The sequence below is a fragment of the Rhopalosiphum maidis genome, chromosome 4 (assembly GCF_003676215.2).
Source record: "Rhopalosiphum maidis isolate BTI-1 chromosome 4, ASM367621v3, whole genome shotgun sequence".
Lineage (NCBI taxonomy): Eukaryota > Metazoa > Arthropoda > Insecta > Hemiptera > Aphididae > Rhopalosiphum > Rhopalosiphum maidis.
In genome coordinates this window covers 12,147,688-12,173,122 of record NC_040880.1, presented here as the reverse complement: position 1 = coordinate 12,173,122, position 25,435 = coordinate 12,147,688, and the positions used below count along the sequence as shown (strand labels likewise).

Sequence of the window (25,435 nt, the reverse complement as noted above, 5' to 3'; positions counted from 1 at the left end):
TCGGTTTACATAAAAATTATCTAGACTCATTATATTTTCATACAACAAACATTTTACTAAAGCTATTTTAGAATTGTATTCGTTTTTTGTGATAACAACTGAAAATGCGAACGATTTCTCTCTAAATCGCCATTCGATCTCCATTTTAAATCTATTCTATAAATGTACTACATGAAATATTGAAATAAATATGCATTTAACTACCCCGAAAAACTTTTTCTGTAAATAAAACAATAATTATAAGAAACATATAATTTAGAACTTAAAATAATATGTTTTGGTACAAAAAGTATGTGTAACAAATTTCTAAAATTTGTTGTAAAAAAAGCACTCAATAATGCTCTACAAATTTCGTGAAATTGCTTATAGCACCTACACTGGACACGCAGAGTCCAGAATGCGTGCCCAGTATCATAATACAAGATTGACAAGATAATAATTTATATTTATTTGTAATATTTAATAAGTATATTGTATACACTATAAAGTTTAAACGTATGTACGCAGTAGATAAATATGCATTTCATGTGTTAATCATGTTTTTTTATGTATACCGAATCATTAATGATCAATAAATAATAACTTAACACTATTGTTGTTTATTTTAGGTTATATGTTAATATTGTATATCTGTTTAAACTAGGATAAAGTAATCAACCGAGAATAGATTGGAAAAGTTTTTCCAGAAAAATCCCAAAAGATGAATAGTAATCCCAAACCATATTGAACTAACTTACAAATTATAACATATAAGTATATTATTTATTTTAAAATATATTAATTCTTACTGATAAAATTGATTAACTAGTCTATAATTCTGTAAAAACTTTAAAAGCCCGATGGACTTGTATGTTTATTAAATTTTTTATAAGTTTAAAAGATAAATAAATTGTTTCTGATAGTATTTGAGAAGGGCATGGGGAACAAGGCTCTACAGATACAAAATTTTCGATATTTTAAGCGCTAACATAAAATCACTATACATCTATTAACCAATATACATTTTTAACTTCATTTAAGTTTTAAGTTGATTTTATAAAGAAAATTTTTCGGTGTTTCGTCCAATCATGATTTACGTAATACAAATTTATAACAAGACGATTACACTGTATAACCTACATAAGTATTATATCAAAAGTTCAAAGTTTACTGATTAAAATAATGTATTTTCAAAACGCATGTAAGTTGTAATACACCAATAAATTTTGCTTAATATAGACACTATCATTACTTTGAAAAATAATAAAGTTTTTAAAACTATTAATGATGGAAAATCTTTTACGTGAAATTGTAAGGTTTTTTCTGCCCTGAATTTTGTGAGCAAAACTACTATAACGTTTTGAAAAAATATATAATTATTTATAATACGAGAATAATTTGATGAAAATGATAAGTACCGAAGTGTTTATATTTTATTCACACATTATGGTTGATCAAGCGTGTTTCATGAATATATTATTATTATATAAAACGTGTAAAATCGTATCACAATGGGTAATACGAATAAACTTAATAAAAATTAATGATTTTATTAAATATTATTATAATACGCAGTAGGTTATGGTTTTGCTGATTATGAATATAAATTAAACATTATGACGAAGACTGCACGTGACTTAATACTATGTCAAACTTTAAGTGAGTATGCGTATTTTAACGACAAATATGAAAAACTAAGTACATGGCTGAACCGAATTTTCTCCTTACGTATGCCGCGATCGATTCTTGAGAACAGCGCATCGTTTATAAAATGTCAAACTATACACTTCTTCGTGAGACACGTGTACCATTAGGCACACTTGTTTATTGAGCATTTGGAAGGAATGTTGTACCACAACCTATTTTTATAAGTTATTGATTAATTGCTAAGTATTTCGAAAGTTCCCGAAATATCTGGTCGCCACATTGTTGTAGCCTTCAATACTTAATATTCAACTTTACGGCTTTTACCATCGATCGCCGAAATAGTAATACGCCTATAATATATTTCATAAACAATAATGCATGTTGGTGGATCCATTATTTTATATAATATTTATCGAAGGAGACATTCGGTAATATTGAGTAATTTTCATTCCTAACCGTGATTGGATAATATACTAATTTTCAGTAATCAAATGTCCTGTTATACTAATACTGTAATCACAAAATCACCAGATAATCGCTGATATTGTATTTATGAATTTAATGATAATTTTATTTCTTGAAAGTTGTGCACTTGTGCTATAATTCCACTGATTATTCTATACTATAATATGATATTCTTCTTTTAAACTATATTTAAAAATTTTAGAACTGTATTGGTACGTAAATATTTACTATAGAAAATGTAAAATAATAATTTATCAATCTTCGAAAATATTGACAAACTCATTAAATTATCCTTAAATTAGATATTGACAAGTACAATATATATCCTAAATACGTATAAAAAAAAAATGTTTTATATTTTACTACTGATAGGTTAAAATAAAACCAACGTTTTTTCGCAAATAATTTTTACAGTAGAAAAATAACTGACGCCATAAGATTTAGTGGGATTTCCAAGGAAACCTAATATACATCTTTGTAAATATTGCGTTCAGACCTTTGCACCACCTTCCAAAAATAAAATACAGCTCCATAAATCCCCCACTAACGATGACGCGAGATATATTATACAAACTGTCGTCATCTCTACGAACGAATAATATTTATAATATTGTCGTCGGCGGTAGTCGCTACTTCTGTGAAGGGCGTGTTTGCAAAATGTGTAATACTCAGTGCGCTTGCGGATGACGTCAAGGTTTAAAATACACCACCACCGGTCAGGATTTTTATCAATGGAGGTAAAACTACGAGAGAGATAGATGGATGAAGAGTGAAAGAGAAAATAACCAAGAGAGCGAAATAGCAAGCCACCCGCGCCACCGTCACCACTTCCCGACCATCAATCCGTCGTCGCCGTGGCAACACACACTCGAGCTGGAAAGTACATGCCGGGTGCGTGTCTGCTTATTATCGTACTGTTAAAAATGAATATTTGACTTTAAAATATGAAATTAAATTATTGTGATTATGATTATTCTTCAAACTACTTATGTATTACGTCTTATACGTGTATTGGGCGTACCTAATAGATAGGTTTTAGTGACGTAAAAATTGAAAAAAAAATTTGGTTAGCCTAATATATTTTCAATTAATACAAAAAAAACAAACAGATACGTTTTAACACTGAATAGCACCTACTCATTTGATAATATGATAATAGTATAGTTTTTATTCAGTGGTTTTAAGTATCAAACATGAAAATTGAACCAGACACTGGGGTAGACTATATGACCCAAATTAGCCCTCTAACTACTGATATCTATTGACTATTATTTTTATTTATTAATTGTTTGTAAGGAACCTAAAGCTCTATAACATATATTTTTCTGGATCCTTGAAACTAAATTATTTAAAAACGTTGCAAATTCACAAATATCAGACACACAATAGATATATATGTATATTGTATCAATTAAAGTTGATTTGAAAGTTAATTTTCAAAGCATCATCTATATACGCACATAAATATTCTTTTCTATCTAAACTCAGCACCAACAGCAGGCTTCGGACCACCATCGAACAGGAGATCAATTGACAGATCCTAAAATTCACAATTCTCTCTTCTCTTTTATACCAAGTATACATTGCACACATATGTTCGCTATAATAAAAGACTTTTGTAATATTATACTGAGCGAGTATGGTGCAGCGATTCTTAAATCATCTGAATTTGTGCATAAATTATAATATTTATAATGTGTAGGTAATACATAAGCTTCATGCAATTGAACAATATTAATGCCAACTAAGCCTCTATCTATCTATTATAATTTTATGACTTGTGTGCTTTCTCTCACTCTCTCTCTCTCCCTAGCATTGTTGTATTCATACTGCAGTCCGTAAATTACGCGCACGCACTTTGGTACTCCCTGCCACGGGTATATAATATTATACAACGAGGTTTATCGATTTCGACCCACCACGCCAAACGACGACAAGCACGCACTTTACACTCACGTAGGTACCTATACATTATATATAAACGGTTTGTATATAATGTAGCAGTATGCCCGCGTGTATACAATTATACATAATATTAGATATAAAATATATATGTACTAACTAACAACGGCAAAAAAACGATAGTAGCTGTATAATATATGAACGCGCTTCCCGATAGAGTATTCGTGTATATACATATTTCATAGAAGAAAAGAGTTTCTCTAACCCTTGCAGTAAATCCCCCGCCCGTTTGAATCTAATTGGCGTTTATACGGACGATTTTTCAACGTCACCCGGAAACGTCCCTATCCCTACACATGTATAGGACTTTATTGATCCTCCGGATATCCGCCTCAGACGTAATTTATACGAGTGTGCCTACAATGTACTATCACAGGTAATATTATACTTAGCCACGTTTCGATAGATATATTGTCACGTGCATATCGTCTGAAACATGTACTGAATCAAAGATCTGATTAAAATCGTCACATGGTTTTTAAATCCGTAACACATATTTAATGTGTAGGTAACATCCAAGAGAATAACGTAATGTACAGTAAATCTACACAAAAATAAAAATAAAAATAGAATAAGTATATGTAAATATCGGTCGTTAAAATTGATTTACATATTTCTTAGTTATATATAATATACTAATAAAATATTGATAATAGTTTTAATATAACCAACATATATCAAAATAAAAATAACAAATGACTAACATTGCTAAAAGTGAATCGCTAACAACAAAATATTAAACTGTACCTAAATATATACATTATACATATAAATGCTATATGTAAATATGTGTGTGTGTGTGAATTATAGCAGATAAGTATATCATCACAAATTCCTAATACCCGATGCTAAATTGTAAGATTGGTTTTAAAATTACGAGCAGATCGGTTTCCGATTCCTTAACAGTGTTATAATGATTTACAATCTGCACGCCTTATTAATCTGTAGAAGTTATAGTGATAATGCACACCGGATTTAGTGCAATTTTATTATAAATTATATAGGTTATTGTTGTACACTAGGTATATAATATATTTATTACTAGAGGTTTACGTAAACCTTGTAAATTTACTGGTCTATTTTTGTTTTCCAAAATAATTACTAACAGATTGCTAGAATTTACGCACGACTTTGCGAAGCTAATATTATATAAAAACACAACAATTTAATGGAAAGTTTTATGAAAAATGTAATTTTACGAAATGATACTATTTATATCTATTCAAAACAGTCGTGTATATTATATGATCTGTTTTCCATATAACATTTACTTATATATCTACCTATCATAAATGGGTAAAATCACAATATTATTATTGCCAAACTTATTTTCACATTATACAATATATATTTATCATATAATTTTGTATTTTTAATTAATACTTATTTATCTATAACATATAGTTAGAAATCTAGGTTGGTATCAAACCAACCTATAAAGTTAAAAAAATTCTAAAACTATAATTGACTTAGTCATAGATAATCAATTGTTTTCTAAATGCATCCCATGATATGCCAAAATATGGTTTATTCTGGTAATCTGACTAATAGTAATTAATTAGAATCGTAAAACAATATATATACATGTATATAGTATATATTTACATTTATGAAAGAGAGAAAGAAAAGAATTATTCCTGATAGTATTCTTATAGACTGTAGTTGCAAAGTTACCAAAAATATCTCTAAACCCAATTGTGTAACCAGAATTTTTTTTCTGGGAGGGCTGATCAATTTTTGTAAAATACAATTTAAGATTTTTGTAGCAATTTTCATAGACCATTAAAATTAAAATAATTTTTAAATTTTCTTGATATTTCGGTGGGGGGGCTACAGTCCCCTCAGCGCTCCAACTGGCTACGCCACTGTTTTAACCAGTTACCTAAAAAAAACTGTACGTACATTTTACAACTAAAATTATAATAATTTCACCCACCGACTATCAATAATTGATTCTGTAGTTCTATTTCTAGGTTTACTGCACAGTAAGTACTATATAGGTAGTATACGCTATATACATGCACACTTATTTTGTGATTATTCATCTAAATGAATAAATCATTCTAAAATGATAATTAATTGTTTCCGCAAATCCTTATACTAAGCTGACAAGTTATTCGTATGTCATAAAATATAATAATTAATTATATATAAAAAGTACAGTTGTAAAATTATTATAAGTATATCTTCTAAAATTTTAATATTAACGCTTTTATGTTGCTATACTATAGCCACCACTAATACTTATAATAGTCATAGCTGAAGACTTAAATTTTATATGATTAAATTACTGAAAACAATTTTTTACACATCAAAATCAAAAATTAAGGTGAATTCTTTTATTATCTGCTTGTGTTCCAGAATTTCAATCAAATGCAGCATACCCACATTCATGATTTTCATAATAATTAATAAATTATCGACATTGTTGTGAAAATGTGTCGATTAATTTTATACAATTAATGTAATTAAAGGAAGATAATGGAATGTATTCATTGAGAAAAGGCAGTTTCGAACCAATAAGCCACATAGATACTATGTTATTTATATAAAAAAACGACTTCGTTGTCAAAAACACAATTGTAAAAAGTCAGCAAATACATAATATCAATATAGTTTTAGTCAGACTCTAAATTCGGCATATATACGTTACATAATATATTTTATACATAATGTAAAGTCATTTAGGAGTGTGAGGATCTTAGGACCCTTCCTCGCTAGAAATTTAGGACTATGCGTGTTAACTATAACAATGGAACTGAAATAATATTCGACCGCGAGAAAAAAAAGGCCGCAGAAATTTAAACAGTCAAAACACGGTATTATTATGAAATATTATTTTATTCATTTGTCACGTAATACCCGTCAATCAGAATTGGTAATAGTATTTTGGATTTGCACGCACGGTTTTTTTTTTTATAATTGTATATAAATTTGCATAGCAAATCAAAATAACATCGAAATGACACGGAGATGAATAAAACTGTTAACTGTTGAGTACACATAATAGTAATATATCAATGAGAATTAATTCGTCATTTTACTTCCATACTTTATACATATGCCATATATGGTATAGGTATATTATGATGATCATAATTCATAGGCACACATGCTACATGTACCGACTGTATCGTTATCTGGGATCAATACATTTCACTGCAACAAAAACTTATCACCATCATAATTTAATCATAGTAGGTAGCTGGCAGGTATAGTTATAATATTAATAATATTATACGTTATAAGCGTGTCTAGGCCTCATTCGCAGGTCGTGCACAACAGTGGCATATCCAGGAGGATGGGTTTACTACACTAGAATTATCAATTTTTATAGTCTTATAAATATAAACGCTATAAATCCAAATGATGAAAATTTAAAAAAAATATATATGAAATCAGAAACTGAGAAAAAATAAGGTTATATTATGCACCACAATTTATAATGTAAGTCAAATCAAATTTCGCAGGTCATGCCTCTGCAGGACAGGCAAGACCCGTAAATACGACTATGTTATACGCTATGTCATATATTGTATAGGTATATTTAGTATTCACTAATAAATAATATTCGTATAGTCGTAGGTAAATATATTGACTTATATATAATGTATTTTGTATTGGTATATAATAGTAATGGTATGCAATAGACAATAGTATTAGGTAGGTATATTATATGAATGATGAAACAATTATCTCTACACCTTTGCTATTTCCGTGACACATCACATGTGTTAGTATAATACTATAATAGTATCAAATAATATAATGACAAAGTAAGTACCGACTACATATATGGGTATAAGGCTCTATTATACAGATTAGGAAAGATATGTTCAGATGAATGGAAGATATATTCTCAGATTTCCAAGATGCATCTACTACAATAAATCTTTAAAATTAAATAAATTAGTTTTTTAATTTTAAATTAAGCAAACGTTATTGATATTTAACAATATCGTCAAATAAAAAATATATTCAAACAAAATTCTTTCGATTTTTAAAAATTGTGACTTATTATTAGTGCTTACAAATTGTATTAGTAGACGTAAAGTTAAATTTAAATAGTGTAGGTAGTTAAATTTCTTTAGTTAATATAAATATATTGGTAAAATACTAAAACGATAAAAATAATAATACTACAAGATGACACTATTTAAGTATTATACTCAGGTAGATACTTACATTACTTATATAGGTAGGTTATACCTACCTATATCGGCTATATCACTAGATTATTCATTAAGCATACTCTATCTCAAACTATAGAGTATAGAAATTTTTAAATTATATACCTACATTAAAATTTAGTATCTGTAATACATATTATATACCTATTATATACCTACCTATTGACTATTTATAACATATTATATCATATATTTATAGTTTATAAATATATTAAAGATTTATAATACTCTAAAAATCTAAACATTTAATGTTTCTGATTTTTTTAAATTTTTTATACATAGTAAACATGATATACATATTATTTTATTCCTATGTACAAAATATGCATCAAAACATAAGTTTTAGATACTAAATAGTTAATATGATTATAATAAATATGAGTTAATAGTTAATACCTTTGGGCTTTGATTTAACATTTTTTCGTTTAGGTATATTTTATTGCAAGATAAAAACATAATTATAATTATTATTATGTAACTATAAAGTATTATAATACCCATATAAGGTAGAATAATCTTCAAAATGCACTTCCCGTAATGGAACTCTAAAAAGTTAATTATTATTTTATTAATTATCGATTTAAACAGGTATATATAGTCATATAGATACGAGCAGACTAAATAAAATTATTAACTATTATATTTTGAATGTGCCTTTTGTTTAATACATACCTAAATAATATTTGAATAGCTTTATTTATATAATTATCAAATGTGTTTATACGTTTAATTATCAAACCTATATTATCATAGGTACCTACCTACCTAATATCTTTAAATAAGTATTATAAAATAATAATAGATATATTCGTAGAACTATTGTATGATTTTATGGTATATTTAGAGTTCAATTTACTACATATCTATATTGCTATCTTAGATAGTTCGATACCACTTATAAATTTATAATACTTATTTCGATTTTATTTTACACTGTACTGTTTGTTGTGTAACTTTTAAAAAGATCTCAAAAACATTGTACCAACATGTAGCCGAAATAGCTCAGTTGGGAGAGCGTTAGACTGAAGATCTAAAGGTCCCTGGTTCGATCCCTGGTTTCGGCAATAATTTTTTGTTTTTTTTTTCATAATTTTTTTTTAGCTCAATTATTATAATTATCTTTTATAAATAAATCTTATTGTTTTAGCTCGTATAATTATAGTTAACAAATTATATTTTTATTAATTTTCATACAATTATAACATTAACTAATTAGAATAATGTACGTACATGTTTTAATTAGATATTTCCAAAAATTTTTACTTATAACCTAACCTAACCTAACTAAATAAATTAAATTAATGATATTTTTAAATAATTATAAAATGTAAACATAACTAAGAAACTATTTGTTAAAATTTCGATTTAAATGTTAATAATAACAATATTTTCAAAAAAAAATCATTAAATTAACAAAAAGGATGGTTTTCATTCGTAAAAGAAAAGTTTGTATCACCAGAAGCACTCTTTAAATACATAATATAAAAAGTTTGAATAATTATAAATATAATATTTAAGTATACTTTAAAATTTCAAAAACAATCATTTAAATAAGTTCATTATTACAGTAAAAAATGCAGGGAGCATGCTTGTTAAATTATGTTAAAATACTATACATAATATACTATACATTAATTAAATAATACTAAATTTGCTCGAAAAATATATTATACCATGTATAATTATTATTAATAACTGTATGCCACCATTGTCATTACTTATCAATTAGATTCAACAACAAATTCTGAGTAAAAAAAAATTACGAAATTTTAAAAATATTAGCAAAAATGCCGTTCCTCTTAGTTGTGTATGAAATTAAATTACTGAGTTATTTATTGGTTCATTATTTTATAAAGTATAGTAAACTCCGTTATACATTATTAAAGTTCAATATGTTCTACAAAATGTCATAAGAATGTCATAGAACTCGTGGATGTAATGAAAGCCATAAATGACGTAACTCTGAAGATTGACAGGTTTTAACTAAAAATAAATAACGTACTTAAAAATGTGTAATATTTATAGTTCACTGTTTTTGTTTTTATTTTTTTTATGATTTTACGTGACTTCAAATTTCTTGTTAAATGTTTGTTTATAGAGAATCAAAATTAATTAATTATATAAACAAGTTTCTGTGAATTTTTTTATTGTAATATACATGAAGTTAAATATTTTCTCGATTTCTATAATAACCGTTGTTTTTTTATTTCATGAAATTATTAATATTTGTTGTATAACTTTCTGTACTGTTTAAACTGTAAAAAAATATTCAAAATTTTCTTAAGATAATAGAGTAATAATAATTTACTGCATTAAAAGTTTTTATATTTTTGTATCTTTCAGCTGTCGGTTATAATAAAAATAATTTTTCATACTTTTTTACACATAGATCATATCGAATTTAAATATTATGAATAATAAAAGAGAGGTTATAACTGGAATAAGTTATTTGACAAATAAACTCCGATAAACACTACTGAGCGTCACAAAGTTTTTATTTATTAAAAGTAAAACATATTTACTACCAATTTGTATTTTGAATATATAATAAGCAGCACATTTGTTGTTAAAATAAATACAAGACATGGTTGTATACATTAAGGGAGACTCTAGTGTGACTACTTCAGAGTTCAGATATAGTACTCAGGGTTTGGTTTAAATTTTATTTTGCGAAGAAAAGACCATATGACCCACTTCTTTTGCGACAACGGGTGATTAGGATTACCCGTCTCCTGCTAATTTGCTTTATTAGAAATTTTATGGGATTGTGAACATTTTTAATAACTAACTAATAGTAACTGGACATGAGTATAAGTAGGTATTATTTGAATTTTTAAAAGGTGGTAGAGCAGCGCGTGATTATCAATGAACCAAAGATCATTAGCTACGAGACTAAAATATTTGGATTAAAATTATTGGAATAATTTAAACTTTTTTATTTTGTAGATACTCAAAGTAGAATGTCATATAAGTCAAATTTAATACGTATTATCATTGTCAAACTGTGTATAGGTATAAATCGAATATCGATTATGCCTTGCCACCATCGTCGTAATACTCATATTACAATTATTATGAATAACTATAACAATAATAAAATAAATTTTCTTTTTGCGATATATAGTAATACAATATTATAAGTGTAATCTTTATTATATGGATACTGGTTAAATGTTATTATTACGATAAATTCTTCTTACTTTCTTTTTTCTACAACAGTATTACGTTTCAGGATAAAATATGGCACCCGTTGACAAGTCGACCGATGCATCCGATTCGGCCGACAAATCGGGCACGGCGCCACCATCGATCGGCGAAAATAAGACAATTGGTGGCACATCAGGCCAGGGACTCGACCAGTCAGGCAGGCAGGGCACGCCTGTCCTCGACGGTGCCGGATACGCCGAGACGACAATGAGTTCCAAACTAGAAAATGCAGACGTCTTAAGTGAGTACACAGCAACCTACACGATATATTCTATAAAATACCATGCATCCATTTGTGCTGATATGCAATAAAATAATAATGATAATATAATATTTCTTCTAATGTCTTGGCCGTTATTTTTCATCTCGCATTATTTATATTACTACATTACGACCCCGTCAAATATCAAAATGCGCGGCCGTTTAAGAAATTTAAATGATTTAGGTATTGATATTTTCAAAAAGCGCCTGTCGCTTGCACGTATATACCGTATACTACCTTCTGTACTATAATTTATTATACTTCCATTCATTCACGATTGGTCCATAAAAAACTAAACATTATTTTTTAAATAATTGAACAAGTTTTATACCTACATAATACACGCACATAATATATAATATTTTTAAAAATGTTGCTAAAGCACATGTCTTGCATTTTGCGACGGGCCAATAATCAAAGAAGTCAATTTATACATCGCAAACGGCCTTTGCGGAAATTACTATTTTTTATTGCGTGTCTTGATATCTTGGTGGATCCTTAAGCCTCCTTTATAACCAGGGGAGGGAGATTTTAAGGATACCATCTTCTACACACGCACAAACAAATACACAAACACCACCCCCATGTCACCGTGGTTATAGTGCGAAATAGACACAATACATCGCATTGTTAGATAGTAAATTAGACAAAACAAATAGAATATATAAATAAATATGCTATAAAATAACAATATTATATTTAACTAATTTCACTAAAATTGTATTTATGTGCAGAAACTAAACTCTCTGACAAAGATTTGAGGACGCCAAGCATACCATTCATCACGTCCACGCCAAACACTCTGACTCCAACGGATAGTTCGGAAGTGCCGCCATGGGCGTCTTGGTCTATAATAATAGGTCAGCAACAATTTTCTGTAAATTAATTACAACAAAATTACATATTTTGTTCAATAACTTAAATAATTTAATTATTTGAACTTATATAATATTATGTGTATATAGCGGTAGTATTACTAGCCGTTGGATTTGTGGGCTTTTGCATACACAGATTCTTCAGGAAACGAAGAACAAAAGATGGCAAAAAAGGAAAAGGCGTTGTCGATCTAAAAGCTGTCCAACTATTGGGCTCGGCCTACAAAGAAAAAGTAAGGATTTTTAAACAAATTAGACAGCATAACCCTGATAATAGGTTTTAGTTTAATCGTCCTGTTTTTGGTACTATTGTACAAAATAACGACGTACATTATAGTCTTATACATTTAATTAATGTTGAACAACAAAGTGATTATAATATATCATTATTATTATTTAAATAATAAACAAATAAACTATTAATTAATACAGTCTACCGAAAATAATTTAAAAAATACAAATGTATCGATCTTTAACGCTGTAACTCTATTCAATTATACTCTGAAATATTCAAAATTAAATCAATCAAACATATATTAAACTATTTATAGAATTCTATAATTAAATATGGATTACACAATACAAATGTATAAAAATTCTACTGTTAGCACATAATATTACAGAAGAACTTTTAACTAATTGAAAAAAACGAATTTTACATCGTCGGAAGTACAATTTCTGTTATTTTTTAGATACAACCAGACATGGAAGAATTGGCTGATAATGCGGAAGAAATCGCGGAAGAAGGAGACAGTACGAAGGACGAGAAAAAGTTAGGAAGGTTACAGTTCAAGGTATAACTACTCAGTAATAATATATCTATATATCCGACTTTTTTCTAATTGAGTGGCATGGGTAAAAAACTATATACGTGTTCCAGATGGAATATGATTTCCAAGGAAATACTCTCTCTGTGACTGTGATCCAAGCGGAAGACCTACCGGCTCTGGACATGGGAGGTACTTCGGATCCATACGTGAAAGTTTATTTATTACCGGACAAAAAGAAAAAATTCGAAACTAAAGTGCACAGAAAAACGCTGAATCCTGTCTTTAACGAAACATTCCAGTTCAAAGTACGTATTTATATTTATTATTATTTTTTAACGTTATCAATTATGAGTTTATAACGTATAAAAATGTACTTAAAATCAAATAATAAATACCTAAATAGGCATAATCTGTAGGGTAAGCTCTATTTTATTGAATACTATAATACTTTTTTAAATCGTTATTCTTGAGCTTTAATATTATTTTTCTGTATGCATTTTTAATTGTATATAATTATTAATTTATCGTTAAATTATTTATATAATAAAGGTAGGTGAACTATAAATGTTGCTAATTTTAATATGAATTTTAACTTAATATATTTTTACTAATTTAACAATTCAATTCCATACTAAATTCTTAGACTGCTGTATAATATTCTCATTCATACATTTATATTATTAGTAAATTATTTAAGGGGTAGAATAATTTCACTTCCTCTCCCATTATATTTGTAACTACAAAAAAAGAATACTCCGCATTTTACTACTGCCTGCTTATAATAAAAGTGCGCACAGTGTTGTTCGATTTATGACGTACATATATAATTGAGTTGCATATATTTACTTGTATTCTTTTCGTCGTCCAACAGGGGATACCTTATGCAGATGCGATGAACAAGACTTTGGTGTTTGCAATTTTTGATTTTGACCGGTTCTCCAAGCACGATCAAATAGGAGAAGTAAAAGTGCCCTTGTGTCAGATTGATTTGGCCCAGACGATTGAAGAATGGAGAGAATTGCAGTCGGTCGAAGGAGAAGGAGGACAGGTCAGTAATAAAAAGCGATCGTGGCGAATTTTTTATGGGAGTCTATATTATATTTTAATATAAGCTTTTCCTTTATTATTATATTGTTCTTGTCCATAAGTAACATATTATTATTGTTGTTATTATTATTATTAATTTGTCATACTGATTGTATACACGCAAAAGTAACTTGTGAATTTTTTCATGATAAGAAAACTTCATCGAAATCCTTTGAAGTATTTCTCCGTTTTTGAGCGTTTCAAAATAAAACACTAACTTCTAACTACAATATTTTAAAAGACAAATTATAATATTGTTACGATAATATTTTATTCCACTCTCAATCGGATCATGATAGCCAACTAGTAGGTAAAACTCATGTGTAATTTCTCAAATCTACAGCGGACAGGAACAAACACTATTTCATGGCTATTTTCATATAATATAGATAATATTAGTTTTATTCTCTATCTCATGTTTATTTTATATTTAACTATTGTTTGAATTTAATCCTTATTTTTATCTACTTAATTAATTCATTGGTTAATTTTGGGATCAGTGATCTTCGTATAAAACAAGCATGCAATACTTTTCTATTCTATATATTATTATATTATTACACGCACACACACACATATAATATATACAAATATAAATTATTATTTATTAGATAATATATTATATGTGTGGCTGTGTATGGTGTGTAATATTTATATATATATAGGGTTTTTTTTAAGTGAACCGGCTGTGTTTCAAAGAATATTTGTAATTTTTGTTTTATTATTGTTTTTTTTATACTATGCATTATTCTATTTTTTTTTTAGAGTACCTACTAAAGCTAGAATAGTGTATGGTTAAAAGTTTCCAGTAAAATAAAACTAAGATACAAGTATTTCACAAACTATACATACAATTGTGATGTTCTATTTAAAAAACACCCTGTATATATATTTATATATACACTTACATTTACATTATATATACCTATATATATATTGTTGCAATATTTTATTTCTTCTTTACATCTACATTTTTTTCATATTATTATCTATTGTTGTTCGCAAGCATTGTATTTTGTTATTTTTTCTGTTTGTATTGTTTTGGTTTGAATACAAAAAATCGACCCGATTTTTTTGGAACACGGTGCACCACGAAAACCAACAATGTAAAAAATATATACTCACGTAAGTACAACGGCCTCCTCAGCCGAAATATAGCCCTGTGTCATACCAAAATGTGTGCTGTGTCTCGTGTTTTTGTGGTGTTCTGCTAATATTATGATTTTTTATTTATTATGATTTTTTTTATATATATATAAATATAATATTATATATATACATCAGTTTTATATTTAAATCCTTTGTTTTCGATGTTCTAGGAATATTTTTTTAGATATTCATGCGTTTGACAGTTTTTCTCGTTGAAAGAAAATGGACGTGACTTTTTCACGGTTTTTTCCCTCGTCGACGGCTAGCGTTGACGTTATATTTAATTTTATTGTTGTTGTGATCAAGTGTCGCAGACGCAGAATTGGTATCAATGGTCTAAATCTAAATAACCCCAACCCCTTTCCTACACGCGAATTAACTTAATACAATTCATACCTACTTGCCACCGTTAATAATTATTTCTATCGAACCATTGTGTGTTTTGCCACATATTTTAATTTACAAGTAATCTACGTGAATAGGTAATTGTAAATATTTTTTTTTACACATATAAACACTAATACGATAAATAGCCGTTACATTTTTTTGTTACAAGTAAAATATAATGGCATATTAGGATAACACGGTTATTAAACTAACATATAATAACTTATATTTGTTCATTATTTTGTACTAATAAATTAAAAAAAAAAATGTATTATTATTAATACACATTTCTAATTCCTAACAAATAACATATCTTTAAGAAAGTTGTATTATTTCCTCGTTTTTACACAAAAATTGTATAACTTACTAACTTATCTAACTATAGGCATCATTATGAACGTTATGGCATTTGTCAAAATATTTCAATGAAAACCCAAAATAAAATCTCAAGATTGTACTTTATAAAAACGTAATTCATAACTTTATATTACAATAACCTACTAAATAATCATACAAAAGTATAAAATATTATTAATATCTATGAATAAAACTTTATATTGATATTTGACCATTTTTATTGACATAACGCATACGGTATTACGTTTCAACCGTTTTGCAATGTTAAACTACAAGACGAATATTATAGTTTTCATTAGCTATTTTTTTATTTCATTTATATTCCTATTAAATAATACATTATTATACGGACTGTTATATTGTCTATCAGTGGCATTCTGTCCCAACACAACGCAAAACAATTATTTTTCATTTCAGTTGTTATACTATTCAAAACACATATGAATCATGCAAGCATAAAAATCATTTACTTAAATCATTAATTTCTCATTAACAAAGTTTAAATTTATACAATAGTTCGATATTTTTTTGGTTTTCACAAAAAACCAACTAATATTTATATTAAAACCAATAATTTAAACAATACATCGTGCAACATGTTACTTATAATATGAAGGTATTTATTTCCTTCGATACAGTTCAACCTTTGATACCAATGTCAAGTGTGGCGAAACTATTTATACAGTAGTTCTCTGGAAATATGCAAATTTTCACGTATATATTATTGTTATGATCTAAAGGTTATGTTTTTGTACATAGACATTGAGTAACATTTACGTACAAAAACAACGGTATGATATTATTTTAGATTTAATTAGGATCAATGTATTGAATAATATTATTAGCATATATATTATTATATAGTTTGTATAATTGTGTTGTAGGTATTTATTGGAGCTGAATATAATAATAATAACTATATTACGCTAATTTTTTATAAATACGATGTTTTCATTAACGATAAAATATTAATTAAATCATACAAAGAACCAAAAAATAAACCTATGTGTATCAGTTTTTAATTTATTAATTTTTGATAATCCAATTAAATTCAAATTTCTCCTGCAATTAATAATTTTTTAAGTAAAATAAAACACAATTTTTTTTCAACAATTCAATTTAAGAATATTACGTCATGTATCTATTTTTTAAATCGACAGCGTATATCGTTAATCGGAATTTAAAATAAATTTAAAAACATTCATAATATTTTATTATGAAACACCATATCATATTGACAAAACCTGGAAACATAACACCCAGGCACAATATAGGGTGTATAATATAATAAACATACTATTATGTTCTATAAGGAATAGCCTATAATACATATTATATTGACCAATAGTAAATATTATATTTTATTGTTATTATACTAAAATTACTGTTTTTATTATTATATTATATAGAGCAGTGGGTGCTAGACCTTATATAGCGTAGAATGTCAAAACACTTAGGTATAGTGGTTACTTAGAATTTGAATATTCCAAAGCGTATATTTAAGATCTACAATAATAATAATATAACATCATTAGATTCAAAATTCACATCTAGTGGCACAAATCATTTGGAACATGCTGTATTACCTAGTACAAGTTCCCATGTAAAAAATCAATTTGTTTTTTTTTTTTAGAAAATTGGATTGTTTTTTTTTTTTGTACCGATTCGAAAGATTATGCCTACAAACGTATCTTGACATTAAAATTATTTGTTTTGCCCTTTTTCAGGATAATAAGCTGGGAGACATTTGCTTCTCGTTGCGTTACGTGCCCACTGCCGGAAAACTTACAGTAGTGATATTGGAAGCTAAGAACTTAAAGAAAATGGACGTTGGTGGACTCTCAGGTAAAAATACGATAAAAACCATCGTTTCCAATCGTATCGTACGATAAGTTTCCTACACTCACGTTGTTTTCGTCAATCATTACATGTCGTATAATATAATATCGTTACATTGTAGATCCGTACGTGAAGATCGCATTAATGCAAAACGGAAAAAGATTAAAGAAAAAGAAAACGAGTATAAAAAAGTGTACCCTCAATCCATACTACAACGAGTCGTTCACATTCGAAGTGCCATTCGAACAGATACAAGTAAATAAAATTTATGTTTTCAAAAATTATAATAATATAGTTTTAGGTATAGATTAATACCTCTAAATTTTAGAACTGTATAAAAAAATTAAACGTGCATAAATCACGTGTTAATATTTGTTTATAGACTAAACACGATACATTGTTGATAATTAGTCTAGAGCTCTAGAACATAATTTAATATTCAATAAGCTAAAAAAAATGCTGTAACTTAACTTAAAAAGCCATTTTTAACTGTCCCCTGATTTAAAATGTTGGAACTTTCTTGTTATAATCGATTTTATAATAAAACTTTTTTATTTCGAACTTAGCAAAAAAAAAATAGTTATTTAAATAATTTATTATGTAGTAACCAAAAAAACAGAAAGTGTGACAGTCGGTTAACGTTCTTAGTCACTATCGTAATTTTAACTACGCAGACATACATTTTAATAATTTCCGAATTCACTTTTAAAGTTCAAGGTGACGCTGTCCAAGCAATTCATAAATTGTTTGTATATATACAAAGGTATACCTAGTAATTTATATAAAAATAGGCAATAGCTCAATTATATTTGATTCAAAGTATGTAAGCGAAATTGACATCTTTATATTATTTATAATATATTTTTGTTATCCCTTAAATTATGGAAAGTATAAGTACCTACGTGTGTATTTTTTTTATGTTACCAAGTTGAACGCATAGTAATAAGTTTAATTTTATTAAACACCTATTTTCACCATGAATTATTTGAATTATCAAATCAGATTTAAAATTTTCAAGTTTAAAAATGTTAGTATAATAAAAATTCAATTATTTTATATTAATATAGATTATGAATATGTAACATGTGCAATTATTTTTATTAATCAGTAATTTTAAGCAGTTTGGGTTCTCTTACTAATTTAATATCTTATAATTGTTACAAATAAATACAATTATAAAAATAAACTAGTATTATATTTCTTAAGTAACAAATTAATAAATTTAGTAATTTTCTAAAATTTTTGAATATTTTGTTTAGAGAAGTTGTAAACCCCAAAAAAGTAAACAAAACATTTAAAAAAAAGTTGTATCGTTATATTTTTTAAATTTTTTTAATGGTAGTAATATATTTTTAACTTCATATTCTGAAGCAGAATATTTTTCTGAAAATTTCAATAAATAAAAAAATCAAATACCAAACGAATAGTTAATTAACAATTATAAACTTATAAATTATAAATATTTAAATTTTAAAATTTAGTCGAGGGAGGTGAACCGACATTTTGCAGAGTAGGTTAAATTAGATAAACTTTTTTAGCTACATGTAACCTTATATATATATATCCATTCTGACTGCTCCACTCCACTAATCTAAACGTTAAATACTTGTTATGTTAATTACTCGTTCAAAAATGGATTTTTATACATAGAAATTAAAAAAATATATATTCCAGAATATAAAATTATATATTTATGCTCTTTTAAAAAAATAAAAACATAAAAAGTTTTAGTATAAAAAATAAAAAAATAAATTATCATTTTAACAGCAAATTTTTGTTTTGTAATGACTTCAATCTATCTAAAAAAATAATCCAAAAACGTTAAACTTTTCGAGTAAATTAATGTTTACATTTAAAACAATAATCTTGTTTAAATTATAAATTTATAATATATGCAACGGTCTGTTTCACTATCCTTGTCACGGATACAATATTTTGATGTGGTTTATATTATTTTGTAAGCCAACTTTTATGATTTTAATTAATATAAACTAAAGTTGTATGATAAAAATATTTAATTATACACCTATACGGTTAGGCTATACATCTTTAAAAGTTTTCTCGTTTCTCTTTTACGTGACTATATTATATTCTACTTTATGTGTACGCCGCTTGCCGTTGTAGATACATTGGTACGAGTTGTACCTAACATACAGCATACAGACATACAGTAGCTTGATTTGATTACAATACTGCAGTACCTTTAACCAATGTAAATTAAATCTCGAGATTTGAAGTCAAAATTATTATTCCTATTATACTGATTGACGGAAACTGTATAAAAACAATACGTTATTAACAATCATTGATTTTTAGAAAATAATAATTTTGTCTCATAATCCATTCATCACAACTAAAATATTTCTATACTAATATATAAGAAAAATCTATAAATTCGTACAAGAATTGGACGAGACGTTTAAGTTGTTTGTGTTTCATTTGTGTTTTTAAATTAAATTTTAAAGTAATGTGATAACCCATCGCAAACAAAAAAGGTTAAGTTGTCAGTGCACTATTCGTTTTATACCTCATACTTTCTGATACACGCACAATACAGCAAATTTGTGTTTAGAAGAACTGATTTGGTATTTTAGAGTTTTTGAATTTTATATTATAGTTAGTTGATCTACTATCAAATTTAAAGTTAAAAACCGCATCTATATTTGTATGTTAGCTTTTTTAGATATTTCAATTTTTTTATGAAAATTAATTATGCGTATGTAAAATATTGCAATTTAAAAGTGCTCATGTATCGCAGAAAAATTGTAATATCGTAAAAAAATCTAACGTACAATCAAAGCTTCTTTACAATAATTTTGATAATGCATAAATTTGTTCTAAAATGAAAGCTAAAAACATAAGATTGGTTCAGCTTAACAAAAATTGTTTATGTGACGCGTGAGTCAGAGAGAGAAAACTAATTGTGCGTTGACGACATCCTCTTAAAATCATACCTTAAATATATTTATATTAATTCATTAGATACTCCTGTAGTCCTGTCATTACACCTTTACAACTAAAAATATAAAATTACGTGACTGAGCGAGAAGCATCTTATTATTTTAAAATAGATTGAATTAAGTAAGTTTTTATGTAGATTAATTCAGTTTTGTTAACCTTGGGTACTTCTTCTACATAGATCCATTTTTTCATTAAACACAAAAAAATATCTGGTCTTATAAAATTTAAATAACTACGAATCTAGCCATTTGCACTATTTTCGTTTGAACATAAATAAAAACTACCTGCATTTTTTATGTCAGTAATCAAAATATTCGATTGTTTTCATTATACTAAAAATATGTAAAAACATGCAAAATAAAAATTAGAGAATTTACATCAATATAAGGCGATCCGTGAACGTTCGGGTAGATACTAACTAAATCTGTAAAAAGAACACGGCACGAAACAACATATACCTATGCTTGATATAAATCGCAATTCACAGCTCTAAATAATAATACAATATAATATTATCGAAAAATAAAATATGTAAAAATATGTATCATATAATATTACTTCGATTACTTGCAGAAAGTCAATCTGGTAGTAACGGTGGTCGACTACGATCGCATCGGTACGTCCGAGCCCATCGGCAAAGTGGTGTTGGGTTACAACGCTACCGGCACCGAACTACGGCACTGGTCCGACATGCTGGCGTCGCCGAGACGTCCGATCGCGCAGTGGCACACGCTGAAGGATCCGGACGACGACGCGAAAAACTAAAATAACATTACACAAGAACCGACCGGACGACAGAACATCGCCGACGGTCGCAGTCATCGCTTAACCACGCTCGTCCCAATCGCGGACGTCATAATATTATAACAGAAATAATTCCTCAAAACAACACACAATAATTCGGAATCTGAAATACTGCAAACAGACGCCTATAACATGCCTTACATAGGTACAGCGTACACTATAAAATAATATCGAAATAGATAACTGTCTAAACGAGAAAACGCGCGATTTCGTGTATTATCATATTATAAATATTTTCGCAAGCGTTCCATACATTATTAATATAATAATACGTACTCACTTCATGTCCGGCGCGTGAGCATATCGATATTCTCATCATTCCTTATTTTCACATGAACTACAGCGATTTCATTTAAATATCATGTAATAATTACAGTTGTCGTCAATCCGTAATAAACGTCAATCCCCGTCGTCACGATCCCCCGAAAAAGTGTTATCCGTTCGTAATAAATCGTAATACCAAAAGACACTTACCACTTACTGGTCGTAGACATTACATCGGTATATTATACGTACATAGATACAATTTATAAGACCGTACATGAACTAAGGTATATTAACATACAATATTATATAGGTAACAGGTAACAGGTATGTGGTAATGTGGTATATGTAGGTATATTTTAGTTCATGCATCTGCGCCACCCCCGTACACTTAATGACCGTCGTTCATCGTTCAGGCGCCAACTACAGAAATATTATTCTACGTGATAAAAAAAACGCCGTCTTGTTGTGGTATAGCTATATGTTGTTGTATTTTTAAAACATATAATTCAGTGGCATAGCCAGGGGAGGCAAAGGACGCTGCATCCCTCCCCAACATTTCCGGAAAATTTAAAAACGCTTTTCTAAAAATAACGAGTAACCGTGTATTAAAATTGTAATTTGTATTACATAAGTCAAAATTATCATAACCCACGGCATCAGCACACAAAATATCCCGGTCAAGCATCCTCTCACGACAAATCATCAGCCCCCTCCTCAAAAAGCAAAATCCTAGCAAATCCTTCGCGTAATTAAATATTGTACTTGAGAACAATACGAAATTCTTGTCGATACCGAACAAAAACAAAAACTAACATTATAACTGTAATATTACAAAATACGTCATATTATAATATACACCGATGTCTTCTCTGCGTTATTTTAATTATATAGGTAGTAATATTGCCGGTAATAATAATATATAATATGTTGCCTATATATCATCACCCTAACAGGTAATATATTATACATAGGTAGGTACTCTCATCTTTTTATTGTTTTATTTTTTCTTCTCTTCTTGTCTTGGCGGAAATTATATACCTACTTAAAAAAAAAAAATTAAAAATAATATTACATTAATAAATATATTATATATATTATATTATATAAATTATAATATTATCTTCGTTAACCCTCCGCGGGTGTTGTTCTATACTAAGCCACTGTTATTCGCTTCATGTAAACATTATTTAGTTTTAATACACCTACCTACCTATACCTAGTTCAGAAAATAATACCATCGTATTATTATTATTATTATTATTATTATTATTATTAATAAATATATATATATATTATATAAATTATATTAAGTTCTCTGTGTAAATACTATTTTACCACCATTATTATTATTATTATTTTTATTATTATCATTACGTTTTGTTTAATCGGATAGATTTAACACGTTATTATAAAATAGTCTTCGTTATTTAATTGTAATAATATTGTTATCCTCGGAAAGACCGGAAAAATGCGTTTATTAATGAATCATCAGGACAAAAATTATATTCTATACAAAAAAAATACCTCATCATACCTCCATTCCTAGTCAAAACGATATTACGATAACACGATTCTACATAATATTATATTATTATATCTTAGAAAAACGTAACTTCGAAATTTTTTAATAGACGCATGTTTCTTGTCAATCTCGTTTATACTTATTCTCTAAATTATAATTTACCATTATTTCGAATAATAATAAATACAAATAAATAAAACCAATGATAACAATAACACAACATAATATTATTATAGTCAAACAAAATATACCTATTAAATTATATTCGTAAAGAAATGTACTGTTTATCTTGTTATTGTTACTTATTTATGTAAAATATTGTATTATATTCGAATAATATTATTAGGTACTTAATTAATATTATATATTAAAAACGAAATAAATGAGTAAGTCTATATTATATAAAAGAATAAAAACGCGTAGAGCGGGAATAAGATACCTACGTTTCGGTCGCAAGGTCCGAGATTTTGTCTGTTATTAAAATAATATTATTATACTGTGCTCGCATTTCCTCTTATTTTAATATTGGTAGCGAAAAACATTATATTTTAGAGGGATAGGTAAACTGTTCAACAATAATAATATTATCGGTGCCTGCCTATTTCAAAAGGATACCTAACGTATTTCAATTTTCTTTATGATTTTTTTCTCTATAAACGTCGAAAATTTTTTATATTATAATATAATGCCCACTATAATCAGTACGACAGTATCTGTGTAGGTGTTCGCCAAACGGGACGGTAAAACATTGACCAGCCAAAATGACGTTTTCATCGCTTTAAAAATGTTGCCATTATAATATACTATATATACCATAATATATATTATTATGCATGCATGCATATATATATACATACATATAATATATTATATAAGTTAAAAAAGAGCCCAACGTTCGAACGCAAACATTTTAAACCAATGTTACGTTTTACATTACTTTTTACCCATGTTGAAGTGAAAACGAAAGTCATTCGTGTAATTTTTTAACGATATATAATATATATATTATTATTATTATTATGAAAAGCGATGTAATTTTGTGGGAACTAATAAAGACATAAACAACTTAAATACAAAAGAATATACATGATTTTTGTAGAGTAAAAAGCATTAGGTACATTAAATATCAAAAACGTACTAACGAAATATAATAATAATTGTGTTCCTGCGGTTATGCCGAAACGTCTGTATTGATAATACAATATTGGTTATGAATATTGTTTGTTATTTTATAACAATTGATTATTATTATTTTTTTTTTTTCATAAGCTATCCCAAAATCGTGTTGTATTTTTTGGTTTAAAAATAAAAATAAATCATAAAAAAATGTATAATATATTAATATACTATACTGTAATGTTGGATAAATATATATGTTAAATAGCGCATTAGAACTACACTAATAAATATAAATAAATACCTATATAATATTATCATGTAAATTATAAACCTATAATATGTATATTTACATATTTTTTGTCCTTATATTACTCATCAGTTTACATGCAGTATAAATATATATTATACGTACGACGACTATATGAGGGTATAGAGAGTACATAAGGGATGGTGTAAGGATGCTCAGAGTTTAAACATCCTCTCCGCCACCTTATTGACTTGATTTGAATTATAAATTGTGTTATAAACATCTGTTGTTTGTAAAGGGTTGTGATTTTAAAAAGCCTCATCATAAAAAAAAAAGAATA

The 25,435-nt window shown here is 27.3% G+C and overlaps 1 protein-coding gene and 1 non-coding gene across 4 annotated transcripts in view; both read left to right on the top strand.

Annotated features, from left to right (window-relative positions):
• Nucleotides 1-25,128, top strand: part of LOC113549542 (synaptotagmin 1-like) — a 40,126-nt gene extending 14,998 nt beyond the window's left edge. For 2 of the 3 annotated variants that reach the window (XM_026950899.1, XM_026950908.1), the window contains exons 2-10: nucleotides 11,476-11,691; nucleotides 12,447-12,572; nucleotides 12,678-12,820; nucleotides 13,280-13,381; nucleotides 13,468-13,662; nucleotides 14,229-14,405; nucleotides 18,064-18,181; nucleotides 18,297-18,430; nucleotides 21,710-25,127. In XM_026950899.1, the coding sequence (XP_026806700.1) occupies nucleotides 11,484-11,691; nucleotides 12,447-12,572; nucleotides 12,678-12,820; nucleotides 13,280-13,381; nucleotides 13,468-13,662; nucleotides 14,229-14,405; nucleotides 18,064-18,181; nucleotides 18,297-18,430; nucleotides 21,710-21,901 (1,395 nt within the window). In that variant the 5' untranslated portion in view covers nucleotides 11,476-11,483 and the 3' untranslated portion in view covers nucleotides 21,902-25,127. Of the gene's footprint in view, nucleotides 1-11,475; nucleotides 11,692-12,446; nucleotides 12,573-12,677; nucleotides 12,821-13,279; nucleotides 13,382-13,467; nucleotides 13,663-14,228; nucleotides 14,406-18,063; nucleotides 18,182-18,296; nucleotides 18,431-21,709 lie in introns of all 3 variants that reach the window. The other variant, XM_026950915.1, reaches the window with a different exon arrangement.
• On the top strand, nucleotides 9,235-9,307 carry Trnaf-gaa. The gene has a single exon. It is a non-coding gene; the product is annotated as a tRNA-Phe (tRNA).
• Nucleotides 25,129-25,435: the final 307 nt, after the last annotated feature.